Below are 17,502 nucleotides of genomic sequence, written 5' to 3' on the forward strand. Positions count from 1 at the left end.
AGCTCTAGCAATAGTAACCAAGGAATTGGCTTTTAATGTTTTTAGCGCAGCTTTTTCAGCTTGTGATATATTGCTATGATTTTTATTTTTAGATTGTGTTTGTTGAATTTTACTCATTTCCAAGGTTACTATTGCCTCGAATGCTTCAATATTGGGGTAATGTCCTGGTGGCACAAACTTACTGTTGGAACCCAATTTATTTTTTAATGTTAACGTAAAGCCAAGCAGGGGTCACAACAGGAATCAAGAATCAAAAATACAAAGTAAATCAACGCTCAGAAGCACCAGGAACAAACTCCTATAACGGGCAGGGTCCCACAGCCCTAATGAGCCTTAAAGGAAAACTATACCCCCAAAATGAACACTTAAGCAACAGATAGTTTATATCATATTAAGTGGCATATTAAAGAATCTTACCAAACTGGAATATATATTTAAGTAAATATTGTCCTTTTACATCTCTTGCCTTGAACCACCATTTTGTGATGGTCTGTGTGCTGCCTCAGAGATCACCTGACCAAAAATACTTCAACTCTAACTGTAACAGGAAGAGATCACCTGACCAGAAATACTGCAGCTCTAACTGTAACAGGAAGAGATCACATGACCAGAAATACTGCAGCTCTAACTGTAACAGGAAGAGATCACCTGACCAGAAATACTGCAGCTCTAACTGTAACAGGAAGAGATCACCCGACCAGAAATACTGCAGCTCTAACTGTAACAGGAAGAGATCACCTGACCAGAAATACTGCAGCTCTAATTATAACAGGAAGAGATCACCCGACCAGAAATACTGCAGCTCTAACTGTAACAGGAAGAGGTCACCTGACCAGAAATACTGCAGCTCTAACTGTAACAGGAAGAGATCACATGACCAGAAATACTGCAGCTCTAACTGTAACAGGAAGAGATCACCTGACCAGAAATACTGCAGCTCTAACTGTAACAGGAAGAGATCACCTGACCAGAAATACTGCAGCTCTAACTGTAACAGGAAGAGATCACCTGACCAGAAATACTGCAGCTCTAACTGTAACAGGAAAAGATCACCTGACCAGAAATACTGCAGCTCTAACTGTAACAGGAAGAGATCACCTGACCAGAAATACTGCAGCTCTAACTGTTACAGGAAGAGATCACCTGACCAGAAATACTGCAGCTCTAACTATAACAGGAAGAAATGTAGAAGCAAAAGACACAACTCTGTCTGTTAATTGGCTCATGTGACCTAACATGTATATTTTGTTGGTATGTTTGTGAGTACAGTGAATCCTATGATCCCAGGGGGCGGCCCTTATTTTTTAAAATGGCAATTTTCTATTTATGATTACCCAATGGCACATACTACTAGAAAAGTATATTATTATGAAAATGGTTTATTTACATGAATCAGGGTTTTACATATGAGCTGTTTTATGCAATATCTTTTTATAGAGACCTACATTGTTTGGGGGGTATCGTTTTCCTTTAAATAGTTTTCAAATTTCCAGCATTGTGCGCTGAGGTCATCAGGCCAGTGCCTTTAAATTGTGAAGAGGAGCGCCGTGCACACCCTAAGGTGCCGGCGCCGAAATAGAATGACGCGGCCTAACGACGCATCCCCTCAGTCCCCCCACTAGACCACCAGGTAAGATTGTTACACCCCCTTCAAGTCACAGACTGAGTTAGAGAGCTGAAAAGCAGGAAGTAGTGTTCTGGCTATTATGTTACACATCCACTCACTCCAGCCTTTATACATTACATTTTTGCCTAACTAACTATATTAGATACATTATTTATTTTGCACAGACTATTTATTTACCCAGTTTTTATTTTTACACTGACTGGTTCATTGAAAGTTCTGTTTCAGGCAGGGGCTCTCACTTTGCCTTATGGTAACATTTCCACTGCAGCCGTTATAATTTATCTTTCCCTCTATAACTGTTAAAATAGTTTAAATTGTTTAGGGAAACATAGTTGTACTTTGTGGCAACAGTATTCATGTAGGCATGTTTTGCATCATGTTTTTGTCCTGTAAATAAATAATTATAATAATATTGACACACTATTTTGTGTATTTTCTAAATGGAGAAATATTTAAGTGTTGGATTCAACATTTTCATCATTGTATTTTAGCAATATCCTAGGAGTGCACTTGTAATGTCATTTCAGCCCTTCTTCTGATTTGTTTCTTATGTATTTGTATAAGATCAGAGTTGTATTTGCTTCTTTAATAACTAAGAGAGGGAGTTCCATGTCTTTTATTCTCCTCAAACAAACTCATTTTCCCCACCCACTAAACATTTTTTGAAAACAGTATAGTGACTGGCTCCAGATATTTGTACTACAACAAACCTCAATCACAAAAAATAATATAAATATAACCAGAGAAAAAATGGTCTGTTCTTACTGAAGTAGAAATGATCCCCATGAAATCAGACAAAATGGGGATACCACAAGGAAAAAATAAAAAAAACATGAAAATCACCATGTTGTAGAGCTCTTCAACTTGATTAAATCGAGGGATCTGCCATCTCTGTGGGATGATTCTTTCCTGTTGGACTCAGGCTAAATGACCCTTTTGTCCTTTTATTAAAATGGCCCTGTATAAAGACTTGTCAATTTTAGAAATATTTTAGATCCCTTATTCACCAGTGTCATTATTACAGAAATTGGTCGTTAATTTACTATGACTATAGGAAAAGAAAGTTTGACCTAGGGGCACAAATACTAAGCTCGAGTGAAGGATTCGAATGAAAAAAACTTTGAATTTCAAAGTATTTTTTTGGGTACTTCAACCATCAAATAGGCTACTACGACCTTCGACTTTAATTCGAACAATTTGAACAATTTCGAACTAAAAATCGTTTGACTATTCGACCATTCAATAATAGAAGTACTGTTTCTTTAAAAAATACTTTGACTACATACTTTGGCAGTTTAAACCTACCGAGGTTCAATGATAAATGATAAAAATCGTTCAATGAACGATAAAATCCTTCGAATCGATCGATCAAACGATTTTTATTCAATCATAAAAACGTAGAAAAGTGCTGGGGAAGGTCCCCATAGGCTAACATTGAACCTCGGTTCGATCGTTCAATCGTTCGATCGAAGTATTTGCGCTAAAATCCTTTCAATTCAATGGATTTTACTTTGAGGGTTTATTAACCATCGAAATTTCGACCCTTGATAAATCTGCCCCCTAGTGTTAACTGTTCTTAGTAGAGCTGTGACAATGTGATGTTTATTAGTTGTACCTGCTGATATAAACAATTATTTCAAGAAAGTTTAAGATGCCTGTTTAACCAGTAGGGAAATTAAATATTTTTCTTTCAGAAACTGTAGTTTTTTCAAAATGTATAATTGAAATCAAATATGTTAAAACATAATTTCATCTGATGAATTATACTCAAACCCAAAAAAACAAAAACAATTTATCTTTACAGTACAATGCCTAAAGCAAAAAGAAAAACAAAACACTGTAATGATAATAAAAGGAAAACTTGGACAGCTGAAAAGGGTTTATATATGAAATATAATTTTCTTTAATATGTTTATATTGTTGTATTTAACATGGTGAAAAATGCAACTCAGAACAATATACTTATCTGGATTTCTTTTGAGAAGGCTACAAATTCTCTAACTATGTAATTACTGTTACACATATATGTATATGTACATTCAATTATAAATGGAGCTTAGGGATATATTGTGAAATGTGTGTAATATAGAAAGATCCTCCTTTTGTGATATAAGGAAACTAGAAGTCACTTTGAAGTTCCGTGTCCTATATAAGGTCATATAACTTCTCAGTTCCTCACAACAGCAGCATTTATGTAACACTATAGGACAGTATTTATGTAAGACTATAGGACAGTATTTATGTAACACTATAGGACAGCATTTATGTAACACTATAGGACAGTATTTATATAACACTATAGGACAGCATTTATGTAACACTATAGGACAGTATTTATGTAACACTATAGGACAGTATTTATGTAACACTATAGGACAGCATTTATGTAACACTATAGGACAGCATTTATGTAACACTATAGGACAGCATTTATGTAACACTATAGGACAGCATTTATGTAACACTATAGGACAGCATTTATGTAACACTATAGGACAGCATTTATGTAACACTATAGGACAGCATTTATGTAACACTATAGGACAGCATTTGCAAGACCACTCCAAGTCAGAAGCACAATGTAAGGCCAGCGAATAAATTCACGAAACACCTGCGAATAAATGCGCAAAACGCCCGCAAAAATTCACCGGCGTGAAAAAATTTTCCGGCGTGAAAAATTTTTTTTCCGAAAAACAGACGCCGTCAAAAACGGGCGCCAACATCAAAAATGGGAGCCAGCGTCGAAAAAACGGGCGCCGGCGGCAAAAACGAGTTTGCAAATTTTTCGCAGTTTCACGGAAAATTTACGCGCAAATTCGCCCATCACTAATCATGATGTAATGCAGGAAATAATGAGAATGGAAAATTGTGTTTGACATGTATATTTAATTTCATCATTAATAATAATATTAATAATAATAGTTTTTTAAAATAGAGAAATAGACTATATGAAAGATTAAGAGCAAGACCTGAAATACAGGAAAATGAACATTCGTTTCCTTTCAACCCTCCACTGAAGAAAAAACAAAGTTGTGCCCCACAAAGTGTCAGTCCATGGTCAGGTTTTTCAATTAGAAACAAAACAAGAGATTTCCAGACTCAGTTTGTCTGCAGGTTACTCTGACTTGCTGGAGAATGACATCTCAGCTGAGTTTCAAGTGAAGTCAGCAGGTTTTTGGCTAAAATAAAAACCTTAAAAGGTTTTAGGCGACAAGCTTTTTATCTGAAAAAATGCAATTGTTTGATTCTCCAGTAATTGTGCAGACAAACTGAGTGAATTCAAGATATCACTTGGTTATTCTTCAATCAAAAAACCTGACCAAGGACGGGTACGTTTCATAAATATGCCTCCCCCTGAAGCTGAGCAGTGGTATCATACAATAAATAAAAGAAGATGGTAGAAAATGGCAAAGTAGAAATATGTAATATGTAGGGCATAATATGTGTTAAAGGGCAAGTCGACCACAAAATAAAAATTTCCCTAGTAAATGATAACATAATTCTAAGTAACTTTCCAATATGCATTTATTAAAAATGTTCAGTGCTTTTAAAGTTATTTGTAAAATGTTTGTAATTAAAAGCAGCATTTGCTCAGCTCCTGCTTGTTACATTTTAAACAATGTTGCAAATATCTTGGTTCCCCAGCAGCAAAGTCAGGTCTGTTAATGAGCCGCCTTGGCTTACATTGTATCAACAGTCTGAGCCATCAGGACAGAGAATAGAAAGGGACAGACACTGATTTCAATAGCAATAAATATACAGGTCACATTGACTTGCCCTTTAAGGTAGTAGTATATAGTTTAGACTAATAGAGACAGCAGTACTCCATGCAATGTGCAAACAGTATTATATTTTTTTCAGCAGTAGAGAAGATTCAATATCAACTTCTTTGTTGTAGCTATAGTTAAATTAACCTACTAATTTAGACTGACTGAAAAGTTGAGTACAATAAAGGGTCGGATTGGCCGCCCCCCCCCCTGTGCCCCCGCCGGGCCAGACCCTCCATCTCCTGATAATCACATTGAGAAAAAAATTTCAGTGACGCGCAGAGCAACGCCATTGGCGCATGTGCGCTACACCATGCGCGCCAAACGGAGCGGTGTATCACAGTGGGGGGGCCCTGGACAGCAGTCCCCCAGTCTGACCCTGGTACAATATATTCATCTCTAGTTACTTCTAAGACCAACTTTCACTTTAAAATATTTTATGGAATGATATAATGGCTTTAAAGTATTATTTGTGAGCATTCTTCTGCAACAATGAATAACGTCCTCTTACTAATAAATATGGATATTTCATTATAGAAAAATGCGCAAGACTATCGATCATTATTACTGCATGGGTCCATGGATATTTAGGATTTGGAATAAGGATTCCTATACCTTCATGTATTGAGTTTCACAAGCCCATAACACAGTTATAATATTATGAGATGTACCTTGATAATGAGAAATAAGAATTCATTTCTCAAGGGGGGCATTTCCGTGGTACCAAACTCCAGTCACATGACTTAGACCGCTGGGCACCGTTATACCTGGTCTGTGAGCAAATATGGGGCAGATCCTTTCTAATAAATAAGTCTGATGGCACTTTTTTGTTTTTGTGTCTTAAACTCTGAGATGGTTATTGAGTGCAAATTCCTTCAGTCTCTCCCATTGGTCTCTATAGCCTAATGGTTGGGGTATTAGTTATTGAAACAGAGGGTCATGAGTTCCAGACCTACAGCTGACTTTATACAAAATGATTTACAGATATTAAAATTTCAAACTCAATATTATATGCCATAAAAAATAAAGACTTAGCACTAAAGACTATGTTTTATGGCATATGATATTGAATTTGAAATTTTAGTATTTGTCTTGAACTCATGAACCTCTGTTTCAAATACTAATACCGTATATACTCGTGTATAAGCCGACCCGTGTATAAGCCGAGGTACCTAATTTACCTAAGAAAACTGGAAAAATGTATTGACTCGTGTATAAGCCTAGGGGCCCCATGTCAGATTTCAAAATGTGAATATCGAGACATAAAAGTCAGCTCATTTTTACATTTAAAAGAAATGATTTAACAGATAAAATCATATTGAGAAGTTTGTAGACAATTTTGAGAAAAAGGAGTAACAAAAACTATGGAACAGAAAACTATGGAATCAGAGGCTGCACACTACCTCCCCACCACCCGCACGGGGCCCCCAGCCACAAATTCCCCTCTGTCCCCCCTTCTCCCCCAGTGCTTACGGTACCTTCTTCATGTGTATTACAGCTGCTATTGAGTGGGGGAGGTCAGGAAGGAGTGAAGGCAAGAAGCAGCTCTGCCAGCCGCAGGAGTGGATCTGGGCTGACGAGGCCCTAGGGGCCCACTTAATGTTCCCTCTTATTCCTTCTCGGCTATACGCTCCTTCCGCGGCCCCAGCAGGACTGTCTGTGACTGACTGTCACGATCGCCGCCGCTACCCACGTGGCGGCCATGGGCGCCGCCATTTTGGGAGCGAACGCCGGCAGGGAAGGACGCGCCGCCCGGAGCTCCTGGACCTGCTCCGGGCGGCGATCGTGACAGTCAGTCACAGACAGTCCTGCTGGGGCCGCGGAAGGAGCGTATCTACGGTATGACCCGCGTATAAGCCGAGGTTGAGTTTTTCAGCACATTTTGGGTGCTGAAAAACTCGGCTTATACGCGAGTATATACGGTACCTTAAACATTAGGTGACAGAGGCCAATGGGAAAGATTGAAGGAATTTGCACTGAATAAACATCTCAGAGTTTAAGACACAAACCCTAAGTGACACAAACGATTCACAAATAATCCAGACTGTGGCCAGCGCCGATCTGCGCCTTTATGCCGCCTGAGGCAGCCGTCCTTGACCCCTCCTCACGGCGCTCACATTTTCTGCGCAGGAGGGGGTCGGGCGCTGCAAGACGCAATTGCTCTCTCTGCACTAGAAGAGCCGATTTTCTGGGTTGAAAACCGGAAATTTGGCTCTTAGTCACCAGGAGCGAGTGGATCAACTCACCTCATTGGTGGAGCCCCCCTGACTGTGACACACAATAGTAGTTTCCCAGGTTTCCCAGACCCAAATCCAAACATTCATGTCATTTACTTTTCTGCATATGAAGCAGATTCCCGATGTCTCGTTGTTCCTGTAAAGGGTTTTCCATGCGCCATATTTAATAATGCAGCTGAAGGAAAGAAATGAAACGTCTTGTGGTTCATGAAAGTAACTGGGGAAGTGCACACAGCACACGTAGCGCCTCAATCCCATTTATTTACAGTGTGTCAGACACAAAACCAGGCTGCCTCTATCTCTACTACTTCTTAATAAGCCCTACACAAAAGCGCTCACAGACAAGTCCTATACTCACACCCTGGTCTTCATATGAACGAGCGCCCATCTCTGATTGGCCCACTTTTCCTGATCAAGACACGCCCCCAGCTGTTTTACATGGAAGTCAGGTTAGTTGAACAATAAAGTAAAAAATATGTTTTATTATGTTTTTTTTTCCATCTTTCTCCTCACTGGGTTACAAATATGAATTAGTACAATGACATGGAGAGTAAACTACAAATCCCATGTGGAATTATTCCTTTAAAGGGGAGGTTAACCTTTGAGTTAGTGTGTAGTATGTTATAGAATGACTCATTCTTAGCAACTTTTCAATTGGTTTTCATAATTTTTTTATAATAGCTATAATTATTTGTCTAATTTTGACTCTTTTCAGCTTTTAATAGGGAGTCGCTGACCCCATCTAAAAACAAATGCCCAGTAAGGCTACACATGTATTGTTATTGCTACTTTATTATTAATCACATTTCTATACAGACCCTCCTTATTCATATTCCAGTATCTCAATTAAATTAATGCATGGTTGCTAAGGTAAATTGGACCCTAGCAACCAGACTACTGAAACTGCAAACTAGAGAGCTGCTGAATAAAAAGCTTAATAAGTAAAAACCACAAATAATAAAAAATTAAAACCAATTGCAAATTATCTCAGAATATCCCTCTCTATATTGTACTAACAGTTAATTGAAAGGTCAGGGGATTGTCTTGGGACAATCCCCTGACATAAGAGCAGTGTTAATATTTCAGATTGATATGGCATCTTGGCTTTAATATGATCCTGCCCCTATACCCACGTAATATTGTATAACTGACTCACCCCAAGCAAAGTGTTGCTCAGCACTGATATACAATATGCGGCCAGGGGAGGGGCTGTACTGACTGGTTTAGATCTACAGGAATTACACTAATGTATCCTCTGATTAACCTATTCAATTAATAAAGTGCCATAGATACTAACTAATGATTCTCACCCAGGAATTACCCCTCCCGACCCAGAATGCAACATGAAGGGGCTCAGTGAATGTGACAGTGAAGGTGTGTAAGTGTCTGATTGGCTCACTCAGCTCATAAAAGGACAGACGTCCGGCCTCATAGTCCAATGAGATATTGATTCTCCTGCAGGAAGGGACGTGGGGTAACTGTATCGATTTATTGTCATGTCTCACTGAATATCTGTTATTAAACCATCTGTACAAACACCAGGACTTGTTATTATTCCCAATCCAGGACTGACCCCCTCTCCTCTCTATACTGGGATAGGTCACCCCTCCTCCCCAGTCCCCTGATTCACTGACCTCCACTTCCCAGTAATGTCGCCCTGAGGGGAAACTCCTGCTGCTTAAAGTCTGAGCATAATCCTGAAATCTCTCTGGGGATTGTGGGTAATGTAGTTCTGTTAGTGAGACAGAAGCAGATTTCCTGTCCCCTGATACAGATACAAGATTATGAGCCGTGTTTATATCCAGTAACAGGTCTGTAGCCTCCTGCCCATATACAGGGTCAAATCTACTGTTAGTAATAGAATTGAATGGGGAAATACTTGGTATTGTTTTTATCAATGACACAAAAAGTTCTGAGCCTTCTCCTCCACTGGTTGATGTTCCCAAATGATGGGCTAATTTTGTATTTACCCCAGTCCCAATGGCAGCTAAGCCTGTGAGTAATGTCTCTGAGATCAGATCCACATCCAGATCCCCTACAGCAGGGACCTTTATATCATGTCTCTCTCTGCCCCCCTCATTATCTGCAGCTCCATGTGATTCCCGTTCCTGTAGGACAGTGAGTGGATCTGCCATGTTGCACAGCTCCTCAATGTGACGGATCTTCCTGGACAGCTCGTCCTTCTTTATTTCCAGCTGCTCCATCAGATCAGTGAGTGTGAGTGAGAGCTTCTCTTTCTGGCTGGAGATGTCACTCAGGAGTCGCTTCTCTAGGGCTTCCAGCTGTTCCCTGATGTCTCTAAACAGGGCAGTGACTCTCTCTGTCTCACCGGCTGCTTTTTCTGCCACTTCTCTCCTGCGCTCCTGCAGTCTCTGGGCTCCTCTCTCAGTCTCCTCTCTCTCTGGCCTCAGTTTCTCCACAACTTTCCTCAGTGTCTCTTTCTTCTTCTCAGAGGCCTCACTCAGCAGCTCCACCCTGTGGCCCCTGTGCTCTCCGGCCAGACAGCAGGACACACAGATACAGGTCTCGCAGCAGTAAAACTCCAGGATCCGCTTGTGTACAGAACATTTTCTCTCCATGAAGGAATCAGTGGGTTGGGTCAGTACATGTTCTGATGACTTGCTGTGCATCCTCAGGTGCTTATTACACAGAGAAGCCTCACACAGGAGACAGGATTTAACAGCAGGTACATGGGAGTCACAGTAGGTGCAGGGAATCCCAGTGTCCCCCGGCTCGGGCTGAGCAGAAAGGAATCGCTCTGCTATGTTCCCCAGAGTTCTGTTCCTGGGCAGGGCAGGGCGCTCCTTAAACTCCTGTCTGCATTCAGGGCAGGAATAAGGCCCAGATCCCTCCTGGGTGCCCAGCACCCTCCCAATACAGCCCCGGCAGAAGTTATGGGCACACGGCAGGGATACAGGATCAGTATAAATGCTCAGGCAGATGGAGCAGCTCAGCTCGTCTCTCAGATCAGCAGCCGCCATCACTGAGAGCAGGAACAGCAACTGAACAAGAAACGAAACTGAAAGACAAACAGCACTTTGTACTCCTGGGAGTTAACCCTCTCAGTTCTGGATACAGTGAGTATCAGGCTCAGAAATATTTGTATCGTTAGACTAGAAACTCTGTAACAGTGAGTAAAAGAGGTGAGTGAGAGGAGGGAGGGAGTATGGCAGCTCCACTCATAATAACTAGTGTGATCTTAATCCTCCCTGGAAAGAAAGAAACAAGTTGCAGGTAAGTTGGCAGAGTTGGTTGGTAGTGACTCCCCCAGCAATGCAGTCAGTCAGGGGATGTAATACAGTGAGTAACCAGTGGCCATACAGCTACACTGCAACTACAACTCTCAGCACTGACAGCTCAATGGTGACTGAGTGACATTGGCAGGTTTATATAATTCACTGCTGTAGAACCAATTGTCCTTCTGTTTATGTATTAAAGAGATCCTGTCAAGGTAAAACTTTTTTTTCCAAAACACATCAGTTAATAGAGCTGCTCCAGCAGAATTCTGCACTGAAATCCATTTCTCAAAAGAGAAAATTTATTTTTTTATATTTTCTTTTGAAATCTGACATGGGGCTGGACATATTGTCAGTTTCCAGCTGCCCCCAGTCATGTGACTTGTGCTCTGATTAACTTCAGTCACTCTTTACTGCTGTACTGCAAGTTGGACTGATATCACCCCTACCTTCCCCCCAGCAGCCTAACAACAGAACAATGGGAAGGTAACCAGATAGCAACAGGCCCGGACTGGCAATCTGTGGGTTCTGGCAAATGCCAGAGGGGCTGCTAAAAGATGCCATAGAAAGTCAGTATTTAGTATGGCAAATTTTACTATAACCGGCGAATGATCGGATAGAAGGATATTGCCTATATCTGCTTTTAAAAATATTTTTAACCAATATTGAGACACAAATATATAGTCAATGCGTGAATAAACCAAGTGAACTTTTGAAAAGTGTGTGTAGTCTTTCTTCGTCGGGTTCAGTACCTTCCAGATATCTATTAACTGCATCTCTGATAAACTTTTCTTAATTTCCTTAAGTCCCTTATATGAAATTTTTGTTTTTTTAGAAGACGAGTCTACTAGAGGATTCAGTGTAAGATTAAAATCTCCCCCTAGGATTATAAGACCTTCCCTGAAGTTTTCTAAGGCCTTGAAGAAGTGTTTTAGGTATTCTACTTGACCCGTATTTGGAACATATACATTTGCAATAGTGCAAATTTGACCAGCCATTTCCCCTTTTACCATAACGTATCTACCTTCCTTATCAGTAATTGTCTCTAGCTGTTTAAAGGGGAGGTCTTTGTGAATTAAAGTCATAACTCCAAGGGATTTCCTGTCCGGATTATTACTCATATATATTTGAGGGTAATATTGTAACTGAAGCAATGGGATATGGTCCTTCTTAAAATGGGATTCCTGAATCATTACAATCAGTGCCTTTTGTTTTTTACATTGATGGAATATCTGCGCCCGTTTAACCGGTTCGTTCAGACCATTAACATTGAGGGACAATATATTACCTTCCATATTAAATGTGTTAACCATAGGCATCCAAATACAAGGTTTGCCAATAATCATATATTTCCTCACATTTGTCTTTTATTTGCATCGTGAATATAAGGAACCAAAGTGTAAGGGGGTTAGTAAAAAAAAGAAAAAAAAGGGTAGATTTATGCCGCGAAAGCCTAGTCAGGGTACAGTCCCTGAACTGTGATACATTAATAGCGGCCCCGGTGCCTAGCACCGAATAATTATTTGGGGTATGTGGTTGAGTGAAACCCGTAAGGATCATGACTAGCGTGATCACCCCCCCGTTCCCAACCCACCTGCTATTTACATGTATATTCAAGTGATAGTGATGGGGGACACCTATAATGAAAATAACTTTAAATCGAGAATACATGAGCCCAAAAAAAAAATATATATATATATATATATATAAATTTATATAGTTTAAGGCTCAAATCTATGCAAGATATACACTGTAAGTTCTCTATAAGGTCTCTAACTCTCTCTCAAGTCTCTGCCGCATTGGTTGGTCTAGAAAGAGACCATAACATAACATGCATTATTAATTTATATTTATCCATATATTTATATGAGAGAGAAGGGGAGAGAGAGAAAAAAAAAAAAAAAAACAAGGGGGGGAAGTTTAAGTTAAGAGACCTATACAATATAAGGGATATTTTTATCCATATATCCGCCCTATATAGGGATGGATAACAACTGAGATTATATCTTCAAATCATATAAGACATTTTCAATTAATGTTTTATTATTGTTGAATGCCTTGATGAGTTTCTCTTAGGTGTAGTTGCGGATATCCATTCTCCTTTCTCTTCCACTGGGAATGCAGGAACTTCCCCTGAATCTGGAAACCATCCTGGCAAATCTATTACTGGTAAATGCAGTTTGTTGAGAAAGGGTACAGTATCCTCAGGGAAACGAATGACTGCCGTTATCTCATCCTTCATAACAGTGAGGGAGAACGGGAATCCCCATCTATACGATATATTTTTCTCTTTTAGCAATGCTGTTAATGGTTTTAAAAGTCTTCTCTTAAAAAGAGTGATTCGTGAAAGGTCCTGAAATACAGTGATTTTATTATTTTCATAATCGATGTTGTAGACCCTCTTCGATTTCTGTATAATCTCTTCCTTTTGAGAGAAATTGTGTAGGCAACATAGGATATCTCTTGGAGCATTAGGAGGGGCTGCTTTTGATTTCTGCACTCTGTGTGCTCTTTCTATCTTTATCTCCAACTTCTCGTTATCCATATCTGACTCCTTCTTCAATATTGTATTAAATATACACTTCAGGGCAGGGCCTATCTCGTCCTTATGGACTGTCTCAGGTACCCCCCTGATTCTAATATTGTTCTTCCTGCTCCTGTTCTCTTGATCCTCCAGTTGCCTATTTATTTCCTGAATAGAGGAATTTTGACGGGAAATGTGGTTGTAAAGGGCCTTTTGGTTAGAAGAGAGCCTAGATATACTTGTAAAACTCGTAAAAGCGAAAACTCTGCTCACCTCCAACTCCAGCTCCAGCTCCTGCTGTACTGCTTTTCTCGGGGCTCCCCATAGATCCCTCAGCTTCCCCTGCTGCCTCATCAATTAGGCCAACTGACAGGGATCCCTCGCAGCGCTCCCCTTCCTCCTCGCCACCTAAAGCTGCAAGTGCTGCTTCAGCTGCTGCTTCAGCAGCCAATATCTCAGGCGCCATCTTGGGCAGCGAGCGATCCGCTCTCTTCAAGAACAAAGGTGCCGTCTCCTTAACGGCTGGCTGGGATACAGGCTGGGGTTTCCTGGCCGCGACCCGGTCTCTCTCTCTCTCCGCTTTCTCTGCTTTTGTTTTTTGCAGTTTCAGCGATCTCCCCATCGCTGACGCCATTCAGGCAGGCTGTTGTGGAACGGCGTGGAACTCACAGACTACCGTCCATGCGGCTATCAGAACAGACCACGCCCCATCAGGTCACATACATGGTTATAGTAAAATTTGCCATACCAAAAACGTTGAAAGCTGAATATACGTGGCGTTTTAATGAGTTTTTTCTACATACAAAAGATGGGATAAATCAAATACAAACTTGGATAGAGACAATAATACAAAATAATGCAACACCGGAAGTATCTCCGAAAACGTTATGGGAAACCATTAAGTGCGTTCTCCGAGGTAACTTAATTGCCATGGGTAGTAACCTTAAGAAAGAAAAAGAAAAGGAATTAGCGGCACTATTTAAAGAAATTTCACAATTAGAACAATCTCATAAAGAAAATATTGCCCATAAAACAATGATTATTTTAGAATCTAAAAGGTTACAACTCAAGGCGTTATTAAATCAAAAAGTCCAGAAAAGTTATATGAGGACCAAGCAGAAACACTATGAGTTAGGAGATAAATGCAATAAATATTTTGCCAGGACGATCAAAAAAATTCAACCGCAGACACATATCATGTCAATAAAAGACAAAGGTAATATAACCCATCATGACACCATAGGTATAGCGGAGGCATTCCGTGAATATTTTCAAACACTATATCATTTAAAATGTCCATCTACACAGGAAAAGACATTACATATAATGAAGGACTTTATTGAGAAAGCAGGTATACACAAATTATCGGGAGACTCTGGTGTGGAGTTAGATTCACCGTTTGAACAGAAAGAAATTGAGGATTGTATAGACTCATTACCAGCAGGTAAAAGTCCAGGACCAGATGGGTATATTGCTTCCTTTTACAAAACGTTTAAAAAAGAATTAACTCCACAACTCCTGTGCTATTTTAATAGTATTGGTGATAATAATAATTTCCACCCTCAAGCACAGGAGGCGCATATTACTTTAATCCCTAAACCGGACAAGGATCCAAAACTATGCCAAAGTTATAGACCGATTTCTTTGATTAATATAGATTTGAAAATATATGCTAAAATACTTAGTGATAGGATAAAGAGATACTTACCAGAGCTTATTCATACTGATCAGACGGGGTTTATACCTAAACGGGAAGGAAAAGATAATATATTTAAAATTATCTCTTTGATGGAATATGCTCAGGTGAATAAGATACCTTCAATTATTCTTACTACGGATGCTGAAAAGGCGTTCGATAGGGTGTCCTGGACTTTTCTTGAACAAACCTTACATAGTTTTGGAATAGGCCCAGCAATGATAAATAGAATAATGGCTCTTTATGAGAGACCTACAGCTAGAATTAGAATTAATGGGACATTGTCCCCCACAGTACAAATTCGCAATGGGACGAGACAAGGATGTCCTTTATCTCCCATTCTGTTTATCCTGGTTATGGAAATACTGCTCTCCCATATTAGAAAAGATCCGGACATATCTGGTATCACTATAGAGGGTAAGGAATACAAGTGTATTTCATTTGCCGATGACCTATTATTATATCTTACGAAGCCAATTACATCACTTCCAAAGGTCATGGGTATTATGAATAAGTTTGGGGAACTCTCTAATTTTAAGGTCAACTACAATAAATCAGAGATCTTGAATATTAACATACCATATACTAGAATACAATATTTGAAATATAGTTTCCCCTTTAAATGGACTGAGTTAAATATTAAATATCTGGGCATTAAAATAAACGCAGACCTATGTAAACTATATCAAGATAATTATCCTCCACTGCTGACATCTCTTCATAAATTGATAAATGGCTGGGACAAACTTAGACTGTCATGGTTTGGCAAAATCCAAGCTATTAAGATGTTTTTTATGCCTAAACTTTTATATTTTATTCAATCATTACCAATAGTGATTCCAATATCTTTTTTCAAATCTATTAAATCCTTGGTTTCTAGATTTATATGGGGGAAGAAGAAACCGAGGTTAAAACACACCATATTAATAGCATCAAAAGAAAAGGGGGGCCTGGGATTACCCGATTCATATCTATACTATGTGGCAACACACCTAGTTAGGATATTAGATTGGTCCTCAGTTAACCCACAAAAAGACTGGATTAGGTTGGAACATCATACGACAGGCTTCCCCTTAATCAATAATTTATGGATAGAGAAGGAATTTACCCCTAAAGTAGCATTGCACCACCCTCTAGTGGGGGCCACGCTAGGTGTGTGGCATAAAAATAAGAATAGATTAGAATTAACACATAACCCTTGCATTTTACAACCTTTAATGCACAATCCTGATTTTCCTCCAAGTTTGGAAAAAGGGTCATTTACTAGATGGGGAAAGATAGGTAGTAGGGAGACTACTTTAAAAGACTTTATTAATAATGGAAATAATTTCTTTAGCGGAAATACAAAAAAGATGGAGCCAACACCCCAGAGACCTATGGGGATACAATCAATTATACGCGTATCTCAAGTCAAAAGTATCTTTTGATTGGCAAAGAACCGAAACAGAGTGGGAAACTTTACTTTCTTCTCCAAAGGTTTTCGCTAAACCCTTCTCCAAACTATACAAACTATTAGTAGATACCTTGTCAGTAGGCCCAGAATCTCAACGTAAGGAATGGTCAGAAGAATTGAACATCGAGATAAATGATACTATGTGGAAAGACATTCTTAAATCCATATACCTGACATCAAAAGCCGCCAGGATCAGAGAAGCGGCATATAAATTACTAACACGTTGGCATTATACGCCTAGGAAGATGAAAAAACTTTATCCTAGTGATACTGATATATGCTGGAGATGTAATCTATCAGAGGGAAACCACACACATCTGTGGATGACATGTCCAGGTATTCAGGTATATTGGAAAGAAGTCCTTCAGATAATTAATGCGGTTACACAACAAGATATACAAATAGATATGCCACAGACAATTCTGCTGAATTTGAAACATGATAATAGAACTATGATAAAAGACCCACTTACCCTTCAATTATTACAATCTGCTAAAGCTTTAATTCCAATAAAGTGGAAGTCAATAGAAGCTCCAACGAGTAAAGAATGGCTATATAAAGTAGAAGATGTGAGACAAATGGAGGAAATTACTTTTCTTAGTCAAAATCAAAGTGATAAATATTGGACAATATGGCATCCATGGGTAGAATTCATGAAAACGATAAAATAATACTTATGTAATTTCCTTTTATGTCATAACTGTATTTAATGTACAAAATGTGAATTGGAACCATACCTCTCCTCCCCCCCACCTTCTCTTTTTCTTTTGTATCCCAACCCCTTTTCCTAAATTTTCCTCTTCTGTACTAAAAATGAGAAAATAAAGAATTATTAAAAAAAAAAAAAAAAAAAAAGAAAGTCAGTATTTAGTGGGCTGTTTGGGCCTCTGTGTACCTGAAATGCCAGGGACTATTTTAATTCTCGGTCCGGACCTGAGCAGATCCCTAACACAAGATATCAA

At 39.3% G+C, this 17,502-nt stretch overlaps 2 protein-coding genes across 5 annotated transcripts in view; both read right to left on the reverse strand.

The window, feature by feature from the left end:
* Nucleotides 1-17,502, reverse strand: part of XB5897957.S (hypothetical LOC495453 S homeolog) — a 658,286-nt gene that overhangs the window by 129,291 nt on the left and 511,493 nt on the right.
* On the reverse strand, nt 8,564-11,034 carry LOC121394814 (E3 ubiquitin/ISG15 ligase TRIM25-like). Its single transcript, XM_041566926.1, has 2 exons — nt 9,586-11,034; nt 8,564-9,462 (listed from the first exon to the last, which is right to left on the reverse strand). Exons 1-2 carry the CDS (start codon nt 10,610-10,612, stop codon nt 8,924-8,926), a joined length of 1,566 nt encoding a protein of 521 aa, XP_041422860.1. The 5' UTR covers nt 10,613-11,034; the 3' UTR covers nt 8,564-8,923.

This window comes from Xenopus laevis, chromosome 6L (assembly GCF_017654675.1).
Source record: "Xenopus laevis strain J_2021 chromosome 6L, Xenopus_laevis_v10.1, whole genome shotgun sequence".
Classification (NCBI taxonomy): Eukaryota; Metazoa; Chordata; class Amphibia; order Anura; family Pipidae; genus Xenopus; species Xenopus laevis.